The 17,935-nt window shown below is 44.8% G+C and overlaps 1 protein-coding gene across 2 annotated transcripts in view; it reads right to left on the reverse strand.

Moving 5' to 3' along the window:
• Positions 1-17,935, reverse strand: part of TNFRSF11A (TNF receptor superfamily member 11a) — a 49,988-nt gene that overhangs the window by 16,657 nt on the left and 15,396 nt on the right. For both annotated transcript variants that reach the window (XM_074985940.1, XM_074985939.1), the window contains exons 2-6: positions 6,514-6,595; positions 5,922-6,047; positions 5,013-5,156; positions 3,739-3,832; positions 570-664 (exon numbers count right to left, since the gene is read on the reverse strand). In XM_074985940.1, coding sequence (XP_074842041.1) covers positions 570-664; positions 3,739-3,832; positions 5,013-5,156; positions 5,922-6,047; positions 6,514-6,595 — 541 coding nt within the window. The remainder of the gene's footprint in view (positions 1-569; positions 665-3,738; positions 3,833-5,012; positions 5,157-5,921; positions 6,048-6,513; positions 6,596-17,935) is intronic.

A 17,935-nucleotide genomic window follows, 5' to 3' on the forward strand; every position in this document is an offset into this window, starting at 1 on the left:
ATGAGCTACACAGGTCCTAGCATGTAACACTTAGCCTTCAGCTCCAATTATGATGGCTCAGTGCACACTGAAACACAGACTCCCTGGGACAACGCATCCGCTTTAAAGATTAAAATGGCAATGGGGTCACATCATCAAACACCCAGGGCTGCCTTTGACTGACACTGCCCATTGCTATCAACATTGCACAGACAGAAGTTGGTAGCTTTTCTTTTAGCAGTTAAAAATGAGAGGAATGCAAAAGAGTCAGAACTGCAACTGTGGTGGATGTAAATGGGCATTATAATAATCTCATCTGGTATGTAATTTCAGGGAAAAGTATAAGGCTTTATGCAGTACGGAACATAGACTGTAGTTGTGATTTCTCATAAGGAGCTCCAATTCAGAATACATAAAATAATCTTTAACAGCAAAATATTCTCAGGGGAGTTTTTCAAAAAGACTCAGAGTTGGCCTAACTGCTCCCATTAGAGCCAGCTTCAGTGGGAACAGAGTTATGCCAGCTCTGAGCCCTTCTGAAAATCCTACCCTATACTTTCTGATGGATAATTATGTATGATGAAATATACCATCTTGTGGTTGTATAGATATTGTAGGCTCCACACAAACTGCATCTGACCGATCGGTCCCAGGAAGCCTTTCTGCAGTTCCCAGAGCTGTGCAGCTACAAAAATAAAGGAAAAAAATGCTGGATGATCACAGAGAGTTGGCAATGACACATACATTCAGGGTTCCTAACACTTTCCTTTAGAAAAGCTTTTTGGAGCCTTTAATTAATCTCTAACACTTCTGTTGTTTCCCTTTGAAGTTTGGCAGACAAAGCCCTCAACATAAAGATTTCCTTTGTCCTATGAAAATATATTGAGATTTTGTGGATTTATAAAATGCTAACAGCTACTGCGGCTCTTCCTCCGCTCATATTCCTTAATTTTTCTTGTCAGCCTGCCAAAAGAAAAGGAACATTCTGAAGCACCAGGCCCCTGCCTCACCAAAGCAGCTGCAATAGCAGCAGATGATACTGCACTGGGAACATGGGAGCACAGTGATGGGAAGGGGTACAAGCCCTCTACTCTTAGGGGACCAGGGAAGAGATGGAGCGTCAGACTGCTCCAGGCTTCCTCTGACCAACTCTAGACCCAGTGCACTGTGTCGGTGGCCCATCCTCCCTCTGTGATAGCAGCCTTCTGCAGCAAGCTAGCATAGTCAGTACTCAAGTAACAGCAGTCCACGTCCAAGGGTCAGGGTTCAAATGCTGCGGATCATATGCTATGAGGGATTTTTACAGTTGTATATTGCAGAATTAGTTATTTTTACTTTTTTAAAAATTAGGAAATTATAAATTTAACAATGAGATTACAGGAGCCTTATTTAGGTTGCAAAGTCAAACTGAGAAGGTAGGAAAATGTCAGGTTTGCATTCGCCTGAGAAGCCATAATTCAGCCCTCTTGTGCATTCTGAAACCCTCCTTAACTGGGGGCGGAGAGTGGTGGTGTGGAAAGTGGAATTAGGGATACACAGGCAAATGTAAATCTGACATTTCCTACCTTTCAAGTGCTCATCTTTGCAATCTAAACAATTATTTAAAATTAGGGGTTTTGGTATGTAAAGTAGCATGTGTTATATAATGGTGTGAACGCATACATACAGCTAAGGTGCATTATCTGCTTTCGTTTTATTGTGGTCATTGCACAATACTGCCTTATTTGCTCTATAGTTTCAAATTTGTATTTCTAATTTATATTGTAATATGTAACACCTTCATTAGCTGGGTCCCCAGTGCGGTAAAGTAAGTCTCTTATATTTTGGTTAATTGTGCAGCATATCCCAGCACCATGCCACCACTGAATTGTTTTATGTCTGTCAAACCCACCAGCACACAAAAGAGGGTGGTGGGAACGTAGATGATGCCATGCATGTCTGAACTGCTTCATTTTTATGAGATAATGTCTGAAGATGCGAAAGCGCAATGAGAAGGGGGGAAAAATACAGAACAGACTGGAGGTTGCAGAGACGGAAGGAAGAAAGGGCAAGATGACTCAGAGGAGAGGAAATATATAAGGTATAACAGTAGCCACAGGAGCAGGTCCATCAATGAGGGGAGGGGTAAGAAAGGGTGAAGTTGCACTGGGGCCTGGAGCAGCAGCCTGCTACTTTGGCTGTAGCAGGAGCTCTGGACCCCTCTGGAACACTGCAGCAACACCACTCTGCTGCTCCACACAGCTCTGAGGGAGTGAAGCCTAGTACTGTGGTCTGAGTGGCGCTAAGGGCTGACTGCCCTAGGTCCTCCCCATTCTGTCTTTGGCCTTTGACTTGAGCTGGGGCTCCCCTCCTACCCTTGTCCCAGGGCCTGTGAGGGCTGTCAACCCCGCTGCACAGGAGTTAATGGACATTGATGCTGCCATGTGATAGGGGCTGGTATTTATAACCCAAATTTATGTCAGGTGACAGGAAACAAACATCCATTTCTTACCATAGCTTGTGTATGTTCAGGTCCTTATTACACCAAAACAGATGAAAACGGGGGGAGAAATAAGGGTCTGGGGAGATTAACAGTGAAAAAAGCAGAAATAGGAAAGGTGAGAGAAAAGGTCAAGTGAAAGCAAAACAGGAGGCAGAGAACTCCTCCTCCATGAAGCAACCTCCTGTCGATGGAAAAGGTGCTCTGATGGAAGCCATTAAGATGCTAGGAAGTGGAAAGGATGAGAGGGATGAGAGAGCTGAATCATGACCAAAGCAAGAAATGTATAGACCTGGACCAAGGTCAGGAATGGTTTAACTCAACAGTTGTGTTGCAGTTCCCTTCACTTGCTTTTCCTTGGGGAAGATCAAGCTCTGATGTGGGAAGTCCCATATTTAAATGGCTGCAGATTTACCTGGCTTTGGTTGGGTCCATAACTCAACTGGTTTTTTAAACAGTAAAAATAAAATGGACATGCTTTATTGAAGTGATTCTATTCTTTTCAAAAATAGTGTTATTTTTATGAAATGAATTAGTTTGGATTCCTTAATAAAAGGGATTGTTAACATTTTTCTATTTAATTTTTTTTTAGTAATTCTTTAAACTGGGAATTCCACTCACTGCATTTTTTCTTCATCCCTATAAGTTCTTATTATTCTCTCTGTTTTAACAAAAAAAGGGCTATGGTCAATTTGATGTCCAACATTTTCTTCTAGTTTTCAAACCTTAAGCATTGATTTAGCGAAGGCAAACAGAGCACTACCCCACTTTTCTCAATTTATCTGTTTTCTGTAAGATTTATTGAGAAGTGATCCTATTCCATGTTCATCCTATTTTTCTGGCTCCTCTTGGTTAAGTCTCTTTCATCATTCACTCAGTTATGTCAGTTTTGAGGACTGGCTTTCATTAGGTGATTCTCTTTCCTGTTTGTTTTTATGAAAAACAATCCCATCTGAGGCACATCCCACTTTTCTGGCACAACCAACCCTTTATGTTACCGTAAGTCATGATAAGAGGAAGCTGTATACTGAATTGGGCAGCCCTAGCTCTTACGGTTTAGGAGTTTTTGCTCAAACTGACAAACTCTCTAAAATTTATAGTAGATACTCTGTCAAAAGCAGCATGGCTTCTGATCAGTGCGCTACTGCCAGAGGTGTTCACTGACAGCCCACTGAATATCCCATAGCAAGACTGAAATTTGTCAGGTGAAAAATCAATTTGTCCAGCCCTCTTGCTGCTTTGTTGTTACCCTAGTTATGTTGTAACACAGGGGCACTTACTTGGTCCAGGATTTACACTCATCGGTGGCTGAGGAGATGTCTGAGAAATACCCCCAGCGGCATGGTGCACATATTGTGTCCTTGTCTTGTTGCACTGTGGGAGAGGAACCAAACAGTATAGTTGAGAAACTGTACTGTCACCTCAGACCTGGAGAAGATTTTGCTGATAACATTTTTTCTGAACATCTCGCCCTCCTGAGGAAAACATTATGTTATATTGAAAAGGGCAAGGGGACTTAACCAGGGCAGAAAGCCGTGTTCAATGAAGTCTGTACAGAGTCAAAATGAAAGTCAGAAATTACAGGAGCTATAGGCACACCTCTGGTGGAAAAAAAAAAAACCAAACAAATCATTGTTCAGAGCTAATTCCATTTTAACTGCCAGTCTTGTGTTAGTTCAGTTCATTAATTATGTTAGTCATTTATACTATTGCAGAGCCACAGTAGAACTTCATAATTATGTTGGGTGTTCACAATACCAGCTACTATGGAGAACAAATCATTGTGCAGTCTGTCCCGTATATTTTTTTGTGTAGTTCCCTCCACTTCAATGCCTTCCTTTCTTACCAACATCCAGTATAAAACTCACTTTGACCCCTTTCAGACTTCTACTTCCAAAAAAACAAACAAAGAAGCCTGCCAACTCACCTCCTTTTAGCCTAAAATTTCATAGCTAGTCTGATCTCAGAGGTGGTTTTCTTCTCACATCTGAAGTAAAGCCAAAGTTGTTTGAGTTATATTACATACAAAACGACTGTTCTGTTAATTTTCAGAATGTGCCCATATCTTCGAATGCTATAAAACTGAATTTATCGTGATTCATTTGGTTCAACTTAACCTGAACATTGCGATTGGAATGAGAGCACACACATGGGTACACTTCTGTGAATACTGGAGTTACAATTGCTAAACTTAATCAGAGTCAAATTCCGTAACTTTTGAAGTGCAGTGAAGTCCCCCATGACTATCAGAGAATTCATGATAACACGTGCAAGATTCACCTCAACTAAGAAATTTTAGTCACAATAAAAATTCTCACATCTCTTTCTTAATTTGTGAAAGTGCTAAGGCCTGTGTAATGCTGGAGCTCAGACTAGATCACAACAGTCCCAGGGAATATATGATTCTGTGAAAGGCAACCTTCAAAACGTGAACAGATTGTGAAGGTTATATGCCAGTTACTATACCTACAACACGTCTCCTTCTCACTCTGCCCTGAGAACCCACCCAACCCCCCTCCATTCATCACCCTGATACCAACTCTATATATCTTACCAGGTTGCTGAACGCCAAACCCTGCGGCACATTTTGTATTTCGCAGACAGTAATCACAATCTTCGTTACAGTGGTATCCCGAAGTACATGCGCATTGCCGCTGGAATGTGCTATTTCCTGGGTTCACTTCCATTAAACCTTTTCCTAAAAGAGAAAGCAGATGGAAGTTAAAAAAAAAACAAACTCTCTCCTTCAATGTGATTTTGGATGGCCAGCCTCACCCCCCATGTGTCCACACTGCTTGCATGTCAGATGCAAAATCATTCTTGTGAGACGTTATGTTAATATTTGAAAAGTGTGGTAGAGAGCTGGGTTCTATAAGACACTTTGCTGTTTAGAATCATAAAGGGACGTCATTGTTATTGACTTCAGTTGGAGCAGAATTGAGCCTTTATGCTGGGAAGCCAAATAGATTCAATTAATATTGGTTACTTATTCCGGTAGAGAATAAGATAAAGCATGTCTGTGCGCCCACCTGCATTGCCTTAGCGCACTGCACTGAAGCTTTACTAGTGGTGGGCTAAAGGTATGGCTGAGATTTCCAAAACAACCTAGAGGGATAGAAATTAACTGGGAGTTGGGCACCAATCTTGAAAATCCCTCTGTCAGTCACTGCTTGGGTAAACTAAAACACAGGTTCTAGACCAGGGATAACCAATTACTTCTTTCTGTTGTTAAGATCCAAATTTCTTGGTCAAGGTACAGTCAAGGTCCAGACCCCACAGCAAATAAAAAAAAAACAAGAATAAAGATAATAATAAATAAAATGAGTGCGGGGTCTGTTCAAAAGCTTTTGGCAGTCCAGATTTGGCCTGCAGTCTGCCTATTGACTACTTGTCTTCTAGATCCGCTCACCCATCCTTGCAGTTGGATTCAAAGGTACATAATGCCTCAGTATGAGCAACTCACCCTCATCACAGATTTTGTGTAATAAACATTTGTCTTCTTCATTCCAGACATCCATATATTCGTTTGGGCCACAAGGCTGGCACACACTCTCAGATGTGGCAGTGCATTTGGCAGACATGTACTTTCCTGAAAAAGGAGGAATAAATCCATGGTCACATATCATATCACATAACGCACTCTAAAGATAATCAACCCGTGTGTTTCTCTACTGATGCTATGGGCACTAGGAAGGTTTTTGCTCATTGTCATCCCTGTTCTCATTCTGGGCTCAACGGAGCAAGGCACTTGAGCACCTGAATAACTTTTAGCACGTGAATAGTCTCATTGCAGTCAATGAGAATCATACCACTTTGCGTCTCCAGCTCTAAAAAATCTTGAACAAGCCAAGTATCTAATGTATCTTTTGTTGAAGATGGAAGTATAGGCTGGTAGGTTAGTGCATGCCTACAATTATGCATGTGCTTAAACACTTTGCTCGGAGTTGGGTAAATAGACTCACGGATTGAATAGCAAAATGACTTTGTGATCCTAGTGCTAACTTTGTAAGGAAGATTTTCATTTTCTAAATACATGAACACTAGAATATACTTACCTGGCTCACACTTCTTGCAGCACCGTCCAGAATATTCATAGTGTTGCTCACTTTCACAGTCTGGAGAGATTTGTAGTGATAACTGGAAAACAGAACAATAGAAGCGACACCTTGAGAAGTATTTCTGAAATGGTTTTAGAAAAGCCCACTCATGCTCCTGATAAGTGGAAGGAAAGCATTGCTGATTTGTTACAACACTTCATATTGCAAAACAGTAAATATCAGACAGCACAGACATTCTATGTTCCATCATCAAAATTCATTTGCTGACAAAGTAAGTAATATAAATGTGGTATATACACATTTGAAGCTGTGACAGCCATTTAAGAAATACACATTATCCTGGAATTTATCATGCACTTTTGACCTCTTCTCTTATCCATACCCCATCACTCCCAGTACTGTACTCTTATCATTTGAGCCCCGTGAACAGTCAAATAACCATTAATTTAATAAACAAACAAAAGAAACAAAAAGAGACCTGACAGAAATGCTTCCTCACTCTATCTGAATGAACTCAGCCCAAGATTCAAGTCTGGCAAGATTTAATACTGGACCAGCGACAGATTTAAAAAATCTAACGTTTGGCAACTTAGCAGAGGCAGAAACAAGTGATTTATTTTAAACCACTGAAAAAGAAACATTCCCAGCTTCCCATTGGGATACACAACACTGAAGAGAGCAGCCTTATTGCTAATGAAATTAAGCAACATTTCTCACTTTTTATTAGCACACAGAATGACTTTCAGAACTCACTATTACTTTTCCCACATGAGAGCAAAGCAGGCATCCCATTGTTCTTTTAATAATGTTTTAAGACACTTAAAAAACCCTTCTTTATAGTGTTTGCGTCTTCATTGTAATTGGACATAGCTGCTGAAATATTGTTTATAGAACACTGAAATACCTTTGAGTTCAGCACATTAGCATTGTTGCTGCTTGTAGTGTCATGCTTTCAATATATAGCATGTTATAAAAGCACCGTGTGCATCGCTAGAGTGAAACATGTATCAGTTTCCATTCCCCTGATCACAGCTCTCCTTTATGCTTGCTCTGGTTGTTCCTTTTTCTCCTTTCTAATCTCCTGTGCTTTGATATCCTTTTGCCATTCTGACCATGCACTATCTGAAATTGTGGAGCTGGTTGCTTGGAATTACCTCCCTAACTTTTGTGCCAAGTAAGTGCCTTCTGTTGCTTAAATGATCATTTATTTGCACATTACCTGTTTGTTTTGAGTTCAGACCATACGCTGGTGCATTATTTCTGTGTCTAAATTGTAGTAGCTGCATCTGAATTGGACTAAGATGCTTAGGTCAAAGACCATGTCTTTTTGTATGCTTGTATGGGGATGAATGTGAACAATGATAAATAATCTTAGAATCACAGAATTCCAGGGCTGGAAGGAATCTTAAGAGGTCATCTTAATTTGCCCACGAATTGTTGGGCAAAAGTCAGCATGGTTTCTGCAGAGGGAAGTCGTGTCTGTCTAATCTATTAGAATTCTTTGAAGGGGTTAATAAACATGCGGACAAAGGGCACCCAGTGGACATAATATACCTAGATTTCCAGAAAGCCTTTGACACGGTCCCACACCAAAGGCTTTTATGTAAATTAGGTGGTCATGGGATAGGAGGAAAGGTCCTTTCATGGATCGGGAATTGGTTAAAAGACAGAAAACAAAGGGTTGGAATAAATGGTAAATTTTCACAATGGAGGGGGGTAACTAGTGGTGTTCCCCAGGGCTCAGTCCTGGGACCGATCCTGTTCAACTTGTTCATCAATGATCTAGAAAATGAGGTAAGCAGTGAGGTGGCAAAGTTTGCAGATGACACCAAGTTGTTCAGGACAGTCAAAAGCAAAAGGGATTGTGAAGAACTACAAAAAGATCTCAGCAAACTGAGTGATTGGGCAGCAAAATGGCAAATGAAATTTAATGTGGGTAAGTGTAAGGTAATGCATGTTGGAAAAAAAAACCCAAATTACACGTACTACATGATGGGGTCAAATTTAGCTATGACAGATCAGGAAAGGGATCTTGGAGTTATAGTGGATAGTTCTCTGAAGACATCCACGCAGTGTGCAGCGGCAGTTAGTAAGGCAAATAGGATGTTAGGAATTATTAAAAAAGGGATCGATAATAAGACAAAAGATATCATACTTCCCCTATATAAAACTATGGTACGCCCACATCTCGAGTACTGCGTGCAGATGTGGTCTCCTCACCTCAAAAAAGATATATTGGCATTAGAAAAGGTTCAGAAAAGGGCGACTAAGATGATTAGGGGCTTGGAAAGGGTCCCATATGGGGAGAGGCTAGAGAGACTGGGACTTTTCAGTTTGGAAAAGAGGCGATTGAGGGGCGATATGATAGAGGTATATAAAATCATGAATGGTGTGGAGAAGGTGAATATAGAAAAATTATTTACCTTTTCCCATAATACAAGAACTAGGGGACACCAAATGAAATTGATGGGTAGTAGGTTCAAAACTAATAAAAGGAAATTTTTCTTCACACAGCGCACAGTCAACCTGTGGAACTCCTTGCCCGAGGAGGCTGTGAAGGCCAGGACTCTATTAGGGTTTAAAAAAGAGCTTGATAAATTTTTGCAGGTCAGGTCCATAAATGGCTATTAGCCAGGGATAAAGTATGGTGCCCTAGCCTTCATAACAAGGGCAGGAGATGGATGGCAGGAGATAAATCACTTGTCTTCTGTTCTCCTTCTCTGGGGCACCTGGCATTGGCCACCGTCGGCAGATGGGATGCTGGGCTTGATGGACCTTTGGTCTGACCCAGTATGGCCATTCTTATGTTCTTATGTTCTTATGTTCTTATCTAGTCCAGCCCCCTACCTAAAGCAGGATCAACCCCAACTAAATAATCCCAGCCATGACTATGTCAAGCTGGGACTTAAAAACCTCTAGGGACTGAGATTCCACCATCTCTCTTGGTAATGCATTCTAGTGCTTCACCACCTTGCTGGTGAAATAGCTTTTCCTAACATCCAACCTACACATCTCCCTCTATAACTTCAGACCGTTGCTCCTTGTTCTGCCATCTGTCACCATTGAGAACAGTCTCTCTCCCCATCCTCTGTAGAGGCCCCTTTCAGGAAGTTGACGGCTGCTATCAAATTGCCCCTCGGTCTTCTCTTCTGCAAACTAAATAAGTCCAAATCTATCAGCCGCTCCTCATAGGTCACGTGCTCCAGCCTCTTAGTCATTTTCATTGCCTTCCACTAAACCTGCTCCACTGCATCCACATCCTTTGTATTCTGGAGGGGCCCACAACTGGGATTCAATACGCCAGAGGTGGCCTCACCCGTGCTGATTAGGGGAGGAATAATAATTTCTCTAGATCTGCTGGAAATGTTCCTCCTAATGCACCCCTATATGCCGCTAGCCTTTTTGGATACAAGGACACACTGTTGACTCATATCCAGCCTCTTATCCACCACAATCCCCTGGTCCTTTTCTGCTGCACTGACACTTGGCCAGTTGGTCCCTAGCCTGTAACAATACTTGGGATTCTTCTGTCCCAAGTGCAGGACTCTGCACTTATCCTTGTTGAACCTCAGATTTCTTTTGGCCCAATCCTCCAATTTGTCTAGGTCACTTTGGGCCACATCCCTACCCTCCAATGTATTTACCTGACCCCCTAGCTTAGTGTCATCTGCATATTTGGTGAGGGTGCAATCCATCCCCTCATCTAGGTCATTAATAAAGATGCTGAACAATATGGGCCCTAGAACTGATCCATGGGGCACTCCACTTGAAACTGATCAACAACCAGACATTGAGCCATTGATCACTACCCATTGGGCCTGTCCTTCAAACCAGCTTTCTATCCATCTTACAGTCCATGTATCCAATCCATACTTCCTTAACTTATGGCCAAAAATGTTGCGGGACACTGTGTCAAAAGCTTTGCTAAAGTCAAGGTGTATCACATCCATTGACTTCCCCATGTCCACACAGCCAGTTATCTCATCACAGAAGGTAATCAGATTGGTCAGGCACGACTTGCCCTTGGTGAATCCATGTTGACTACTTTTCCCTCTTCCAAGTGCTCCATAATGGATTCCTTGAGGATCCCCTTCATGATTTTTCTGGGGACTGAGGTAAGGCTGACTGGTCTATAATTCCCTGGATGGTCCTTCTTTGCTTTTTTAAAGATAGGCACTACATTTCCCATCTTCCACTCATCTGGTATCTTTCCTCATCACCACAAATTTTCAAAGATAATGGCCAAAAGCTCTACAATGACATCTGCCAAGTCCCTCAGTATCCTTGGATGCATTAAATCTGGACCCATGGATTTGTGTGCATCTAGCTTTTCTAAGTTGCTCTTAATCTGTTCTTTCCCCACCAAGGGCTGACCACCTTCTTCCCATACTGCATTGCCTAGCGCCGTAGTTTGGGAACTAATCTTGTCCGTGAAGACTGAGGCAAAAAAAAAAAAAAGCATTGAGTACTTCAGCTTTTCATACTTCATCTGTCACTACGTTACCTCCCTCATCCAGTAACAGCCCCACACTCTCTCTGATCATCCTCCTATCATTAACATGCCTCTAGAAACCCTCGTTGTTGCCCTTCACATTTCTTGCTGGCTACAGTTCCAGTTGTGCTTTCGCTTTCTTGATTACTCCCCAGCACTCTCCAACAACATATTTATACTCCTCTTCAGTCAGCTGTCCAAGTTTCCACTTCTCATATACATGCTTTTTGAGTTTGAGCTCACCAAAGATTTCTGTTAAGCCAAGCTATTTGCCTACCATGTTTGCTTTTTTTACTGCTCATCAGGATGGTTTGTTCCTATGCCTTCAATAAGATTTCTTTAAAATATTGCCAGTTCTCCTGAACTCCTTTCCCCTTCATATACGTTTCCCAAGAGCTCCTGCCCATCAGTTCTCTCAGGGAGGCGAAGTCTGCTCTTCTGAAATCAAGGGTCTGTATTTTACTGTTCACCTTTCTTCATTTCGTCAAGATCCTGAAATCTACCATCTCATGGTCGCTGCAGCTCAGGTTGCCACCCACTTCTATTTCTCCTACTAGTTCTTCCCTGTTTGTGAGCAGCAGGTCAAGCCATGCATAGCCCTGTTCAGTTCCTTCAGCACTTGTACCAGGAAGTTATCCCCAGCATTCTCCAAAAAGCTTCCTAGATTGGCTATGTGCTGCTGTATTGATCTTTGCACAAACATCTGGGTGATTAAAGTCTCCTATGAGACCCAGAACCTGCGATTTGGAAGCTTCTCTTAGCTGTCTGAAGAAATCATTCATCTACTTGATCTGGCGGTCTATAGAGACACCAACCACAACATCACCTCTGCTGCTTGCACCTCTGAGCTTAACCCAAAGACTCTCAACTGGCTTTTCTCCATCCATATACATATAATAGTAATTCTGAGGCAAATTAAGAATCCAGTGAAAACATACCTCTTTTGTTTCATTGCTCCCTTGTGCTCCCCTGTCTGGGCTCCTATTGTCTCTGACATTTTACTTAGTTTATAAGCACTTTGGGGCAGAAATCTTTTTCCTGTTCTGTTTATAAAGGGCCTATCACAAATAGGTCTTGATTCAGGACCAGGGCTCTCACTGTAAGATAAATGACTAATACTAATTATAGCTCTGACTGTTGCACCCCTATGATACTTCTCACTGAATAATTAGTATTCAGGGCTGTATGTATTCCTGCCAAGATGTTAGCTAGTCCCATGAAATGTCATAAAACAGCACTGGCCAGATCAGTGGCTGAATGACAGAACTGTTCACCATCTTGTGGACGATGTTCTATCATGTCCTTGCAACCTATTGAAATTCTGACATTACATTCAAATGGTGGTATGTGCTAAAAGGCCTAGCTATCACCAGCTGCCGATTGCGACTTCACTGCAGGATCGTGACAGAGATGAAGGGCTGTGAATGAATAAATTGTTATTCACAATCTTATGTGAATGTGGCACACCACTGGTTGAGTCACCTGGGCTCTGCACAAAACATTCTTTTCTTCCTTGTTTGCTCCAGTATGAAAGTTCCTCTTTATATAAGGGACACTTAAAATCACTGAAGAGCCACTTGAGGGCAAAGTCCTTAATTTTAAGGAAGGATATGGAATTTTATTTTAGGACACAGAGCCAAAAGGCAGTGAATCATTTTTAAAAAAATACAAATAGCATGAATGGGCAGGCAAGCTGCATGGATAGCTCTTCAGTGGTTCCTCTTACATTTGGATTAAGTGCTCAGAGCTGCTTAGTCTAGTTGACCATTATAAAACAGGGCAGCAAAACATAACACAGGTGGTTTTGCTGCATTTAAAGTATATTCTCACAAGAGCTATTTATCTCTCTATATGTATACATGGATGGTGACAACCGTCTCTCCTTTTCTATGGCGGTAGCCTAGTATTTAAAAAAGTCTCACTACTGTCTTTTTTATTTACACTTCTGGTGAGGTAAACAGGAAAAAAAAAATCACACCAAATTTCTTACATGCATCTCAAATCAAATGGAAACCTAGCCATGCAATGTGGGGGGACAGGGAGGTGATTCCTGTCCTAAAGTGGATAGGACTTTGGTGTTGTAGAGTACCTAATTTGGCGTGGAAGAGAATATCAAAAGCTAAATAAGTGCAGCTGGGGAAAGGAAGTTTTATTTTCTATTATGTTTTGGAAGCCTTAGTCCTTGTTATCTCCAGCTAAGGAGAACTTCTATTTGTGAGGCAGAAGGAAGGTATACATTCACTGGTACAAAGACTTGGTATGAAACTTTTCCCTGTCAAACAGGCTGCTGGGAATTGGAACTTATTTTTAATGGACTGGATATTGCATACCTTTGTTTTTAAGGAGCAATCCCACTGCAGTCAGGGAACTACTCATGTAAGGGTTTGCCAGAGGATTGTACCTGAGCACCAAGCTGCACATAAGCTTTTTTTGGCTGGGAGAATCTAGCTATTTTACTTCTATGGCCCTATCAGCATAGTACTCAAGAACTTCACGGTCTTTAATCCATTTATCATAACATCCATGAAATAGGGAAATGCTATTATGCCTTTTCACAGCTGTGAGACAGAGGTAAAGAGAAACTAATTTACTTGCCCAAGATCACAGAAGTAGTCTGGGCTAGAATGGAGAGCTGAACCTAAGTACCTGGAGTCGCAAGTGATTATCCTAATGAGTGGGCCATCCTTCCTCCATACCAATAATAATTCTGTACATTTAAAGCTTGTTTACTCTGATAATAAATGGTACGGGTGTGTGAGGAAAAAGGGTCAAATTTCCACAGATGGTTGTACATAATCTTACAAATATCAAATAAAATATAAACACTCTAATCTGAAATAAAGTCAGTCGTTCGCTTGCCATTTTCAGTATTAGTGAATCTTTTCACTGGACCTTATGGACAAATGAAAATTAACATTTTAAGGAACACCACTCATATTTTAATGGTAGGATACCAACAAATTTAATCCAGTCTGCCTGTTCAAATATGCGTCATCTCAAAACTGAAAATTTTCATTTTCATAAGGGTCTGATTCTGCAAAGCACTTCATCATACTCTTAGCTGGCAGCATATAAGTAGTTGCATTAACCTCACTGGGAGAATGGGAGTGTTCAAAGGTAAGCAAGTGTATGAGTACTTGCAGGTTCTACACACCTTTGCTTTAATAAATCATTGCTGTAAAAGCTGATCTGTGTTAGTCAGACATTTGAATGCACCCTCAGGTGTTTCTGAAGGTGGAGTCAGGAGAGAGGGGGCGCACAGGAATAACAGAATTCAGATTCCTGCCTTCAGGCTTAAAGAAATGTGTATGTTTCAGATGGCAGGAGAAATGGTGCGTCATAGGTGCTAAAATTACTTTCTCGCTCAGATGGAGACTCAGATAGACGTATCAGAGAGGGAGGATAGAGTTGCATGGGCCCCTTTCCTTCAAAAGAAAAAAATCTGGAAGGACAAGCTAGGGGGTTTCCAGCAATCTTTTTTTAAATGTCATTTCTGGTCAAAACCCTGAGGCACACTGGGGATTATTTGTAATATTCTCAGATGAGTGAAGCTAACATTTAACAGCGGTTTTTGACAGTAGGTAACAAGAGGTAAGTGGCACCTTCTTACTCAAGGTGTATGCTGCCAAAGGGTCGTCAAGTCAGAGCTCACCATTTTACTGACCACACTGCATTTTTGCTTCTCTTCGGAAGGCAGACCTAATGTAGAAGAGCAAGTGACGTGTATCCTGTCTCACACAATGCCAGCTGATTTTTAAACTCCTGAGCTTGGTATTAATAGTGACAATAGAAGCAGCAGAAATGGTTTGATTTTCAGCCCTTCAGTTGTCCATGAAGCAGAACTGCTCTTTGGGCCTGTCCATCCTCACCCAGACGATCAGGGTTTGCCCAATGACATCTGGCTGATAACCCAGCCATCTTGTTTGGCAGCTGGGACTGGCCCTGCAAGTTTCATTTGTTTAAAGAACACACTTCTACCCTCTTGGGAGACAAGAGGTCATCTCCACACATTTAAAAGTGTTGTGTCTTCTGCCATTTCTCCCACATTGCTAATGTTGTTTAACAATTCCTGTCTTCCTTCAGCAACAGTCTTAAGATGCACCACAACCCCATTAGTTTATTGGGCTATGGCCACCTAGCCAAGTTATTTCGAGATAACAGCTGTTATTTTGAAATAACTTTGCTGTTGTCTACACTACACACACGCTATTTCTATAAACATTTGAAACAGCAAGTACATTATTTTGATATTGGTGAACCTCATTGCAGGAGGAATAGTGCCTATTTCAAAGTAGGTGCTGTTAAGACATGGGATAGCACTTATTTCAAAATAGCGCTATCAGTGTTGTTCTCTGTAGCTGTGTCTACATGTGCAAAATACTTCGAAAAAAAGAAGCCCTTTTTCGAAAGAGCAGGAGGAGCGTCCACACATATAAACCTGTCTTTCAAAAGAAAATCGAAAGAATGGGGCTCAGACTTTGAAATCTGAACCCTGATCCTGCATCAGGAAGACCTCTCCCTTTCAAAAATAATAAATCGAAAGAGTACACGTGCAGACGCTCCACAACCCACTCTTTCGAAATACAGGTCCACCATGGCGCTGATCAGCTGGAGTGCAAGGCCGCTCCAGCCGGCAGCAGCGGGGCTCTATGATCCCTGTGTTCGGCTGCTTTAAAGCCGCACACAGACAGGAAACCCATGGCAGGAAGCTGAGAGCGTGCTAGGAGCAGCCTGCGCATGAGCTCCAGCCGCACGCTCCAGCACCCACATGGCCAACAGCCAGCCCCCCCCCCCCCCCCCCCCGCGAGCCCCATGGTCCTCCCTCTGAGCCCTCAAAAGCCTCCCGTGGGAGAAAAAAAAAAGGGCCCCCTCCTGGACGGAGAGGGAGCTGCGGGACCTCCTCAGCCTGTGGCAGGATGAGGAGGTCCTCTGCCACATGAGGGTCAAGTGGCGCAATGCCGCAGCCTTTGGCCTCCTGGCAATGGGCCTCTACACCAGGGGCCACCCAGAGCATACCCCAGACCAGGTACACTCCAAGGTCAAGGAGCTGCACCAGAAATATGCCTGGGCCAGGGACCAGGCCAGATGCTCCGGGGCAGGTCCAGCCATGTGCCCCTTCTACCAAGAGCTCCAGAGCATCCTGGGGCCCCAGGAGAGTTCACTCCCCATGGCCTTCCTGGACACCTCCAGGGAGGAGCTGCAGGCAGAGGAGGTGGAGAAGCAGCCCAGATCGGGGACCCAGGAGGGCGAGGGGACCACCGACTGGTCAAGCGAGGAGGGGGAGCTGACCATCCTCATCCCCTCCCGCTCCTCCAGCCAGGTGACCAAGGGCCGGCCATCCCCGGACCTCCCCGAAGGACTCTCTGGTACGTCCAGGGAGGGGTGCACACCTACTCCAAGGGTGGGGGTGATGCAACAGCTAGGCGCCTGCACATGGGACCGGTCGTCCCAGGCCGTACACAGCCAGCCCCCACATGGGATGCGGCACCCCGTGGGGGCACATCAGTGACGCCCAGCACCTGCCTTCAGTGGACAGCACCATAAGCCGCACAGGGGTGGTGGCTGGTCGGTGCTGGATGGCGCCCGGGGCCCACGTACCGCAGGCTGGGAAGGGCCACCTGAGGGAGAGACCCCTGGAATCACACCCAGGCTGGGAGGCCCGCTCCCGGGTGGGGGGGGTGAGGGGGGTGGGTCAGTGCTCCCGGGGGGGGGGGGGGTCAGTGTCCCTTGTGGGGGCGGGGGGCCCCATGGGGTGGGCTGAGGCAGGTACACCACAGCCGGCTCCCCTCTGTCCGGGGCACACTACTGACATGCTCTCCTTCTCTCCACACAGCCGCACCATCCGGGGGCCAGGAGAGCCCCGCACCATCCCTCGTGCCAGAAAGCCCCACCTGCTGCAGCCGTCCGGATGCCACCCCAGGCAGTGCACCGTCGGGGCTGTGGGTGGAGGGCTGAGGAGGACCCGGCCACCCAGCCTCAGGCTGAGGTGGCTGAGGAGCACCTCCAGTTCGCCCAGGCGGATATGGAGTGGTGGAGGGTGGCCTGGGACAGGCTGCTGGACACGCTCCAGGGCATTGGCCAGGCTGTGCGGGAGCACATAGCTACTATGGCCCGCCTCCTGGCCCCCCCCCCGGCGACTCCCCCTGCTGGCCCTACTCCCGCCGCTCCCACTGAGCCTGCCCCCTCTGACCCCACTGAGTCTGCCCCTGCCGCCCCCACTAAGCCCGGCTCCTCCGCCCCCACTGAGCCTGCCCCCTCCCAGGCCCACCCTCTGGCAATATTTGCCGGTGCTACCGGCACCTTCCTACCCACCCTCCACCAAGGAGCCCGCATCTGGGGGAGCAGGGGCTCCAGGGGCTGACAGGGCTCGCGGGCCACCACCCTGCCCCAGAATGAGTGCCCCCCTCCAAGTTAGATGCCCCCCTCCAAGTTAGGTTCCCCCTGTATGTATTCCAGGACCCAGTTTTACATAAATGTTTCTTTATTGTTCACCACCCCATGCTGTGCTCCTTGGTGGATGGGGGATGTGTGGGTGCGGTGCTGGTGGGGGTGGCAGGGATGGTGGGTGATGGATGTGCATGGGATGTGGGCATGCACGCGGGTCAGAGGTGGCCATTGGCAAAAGCCTGCCTGAGGGCCTCTCGGATGCGGTGGCCGTCCCGGTGGGCCTGGCGGATGGGGGCGGTGCTCGGCTGGTCATAGACGGTGCCAGCTGGAGGGCCCCTCCCAGGGACACAGGCATCCTCCTTTCCCTCCACTATGTTGTGGAGGATGCGACAGGCGCCCACCACCTGGGGCACGTTGCAGACCCCGACCTCCAGGCATGTGAGGAGGCACCTCCAGTGGCCCTTTTGGCGCCCAAAGGCCCGCTCCACCACATTGCGGGCATGGTTGAGTCGCTCATTGAATGCCTCCTGGGTGGGGTCA

Source organism: Carettochelys insculpta, chromosome 2 (assembly GCF_033958435.1).
Source record: "Carettochelys insculpta isolate YL-2023 chromosome 2, ASM3395843v1, whole genome shotgun sequence".
Taxonomy (NCBI): Eukaryota; Metazoa; Chordata; order Testudines; family Carettochelyidae; genus Carettochelys; species Carettochelys insculpta.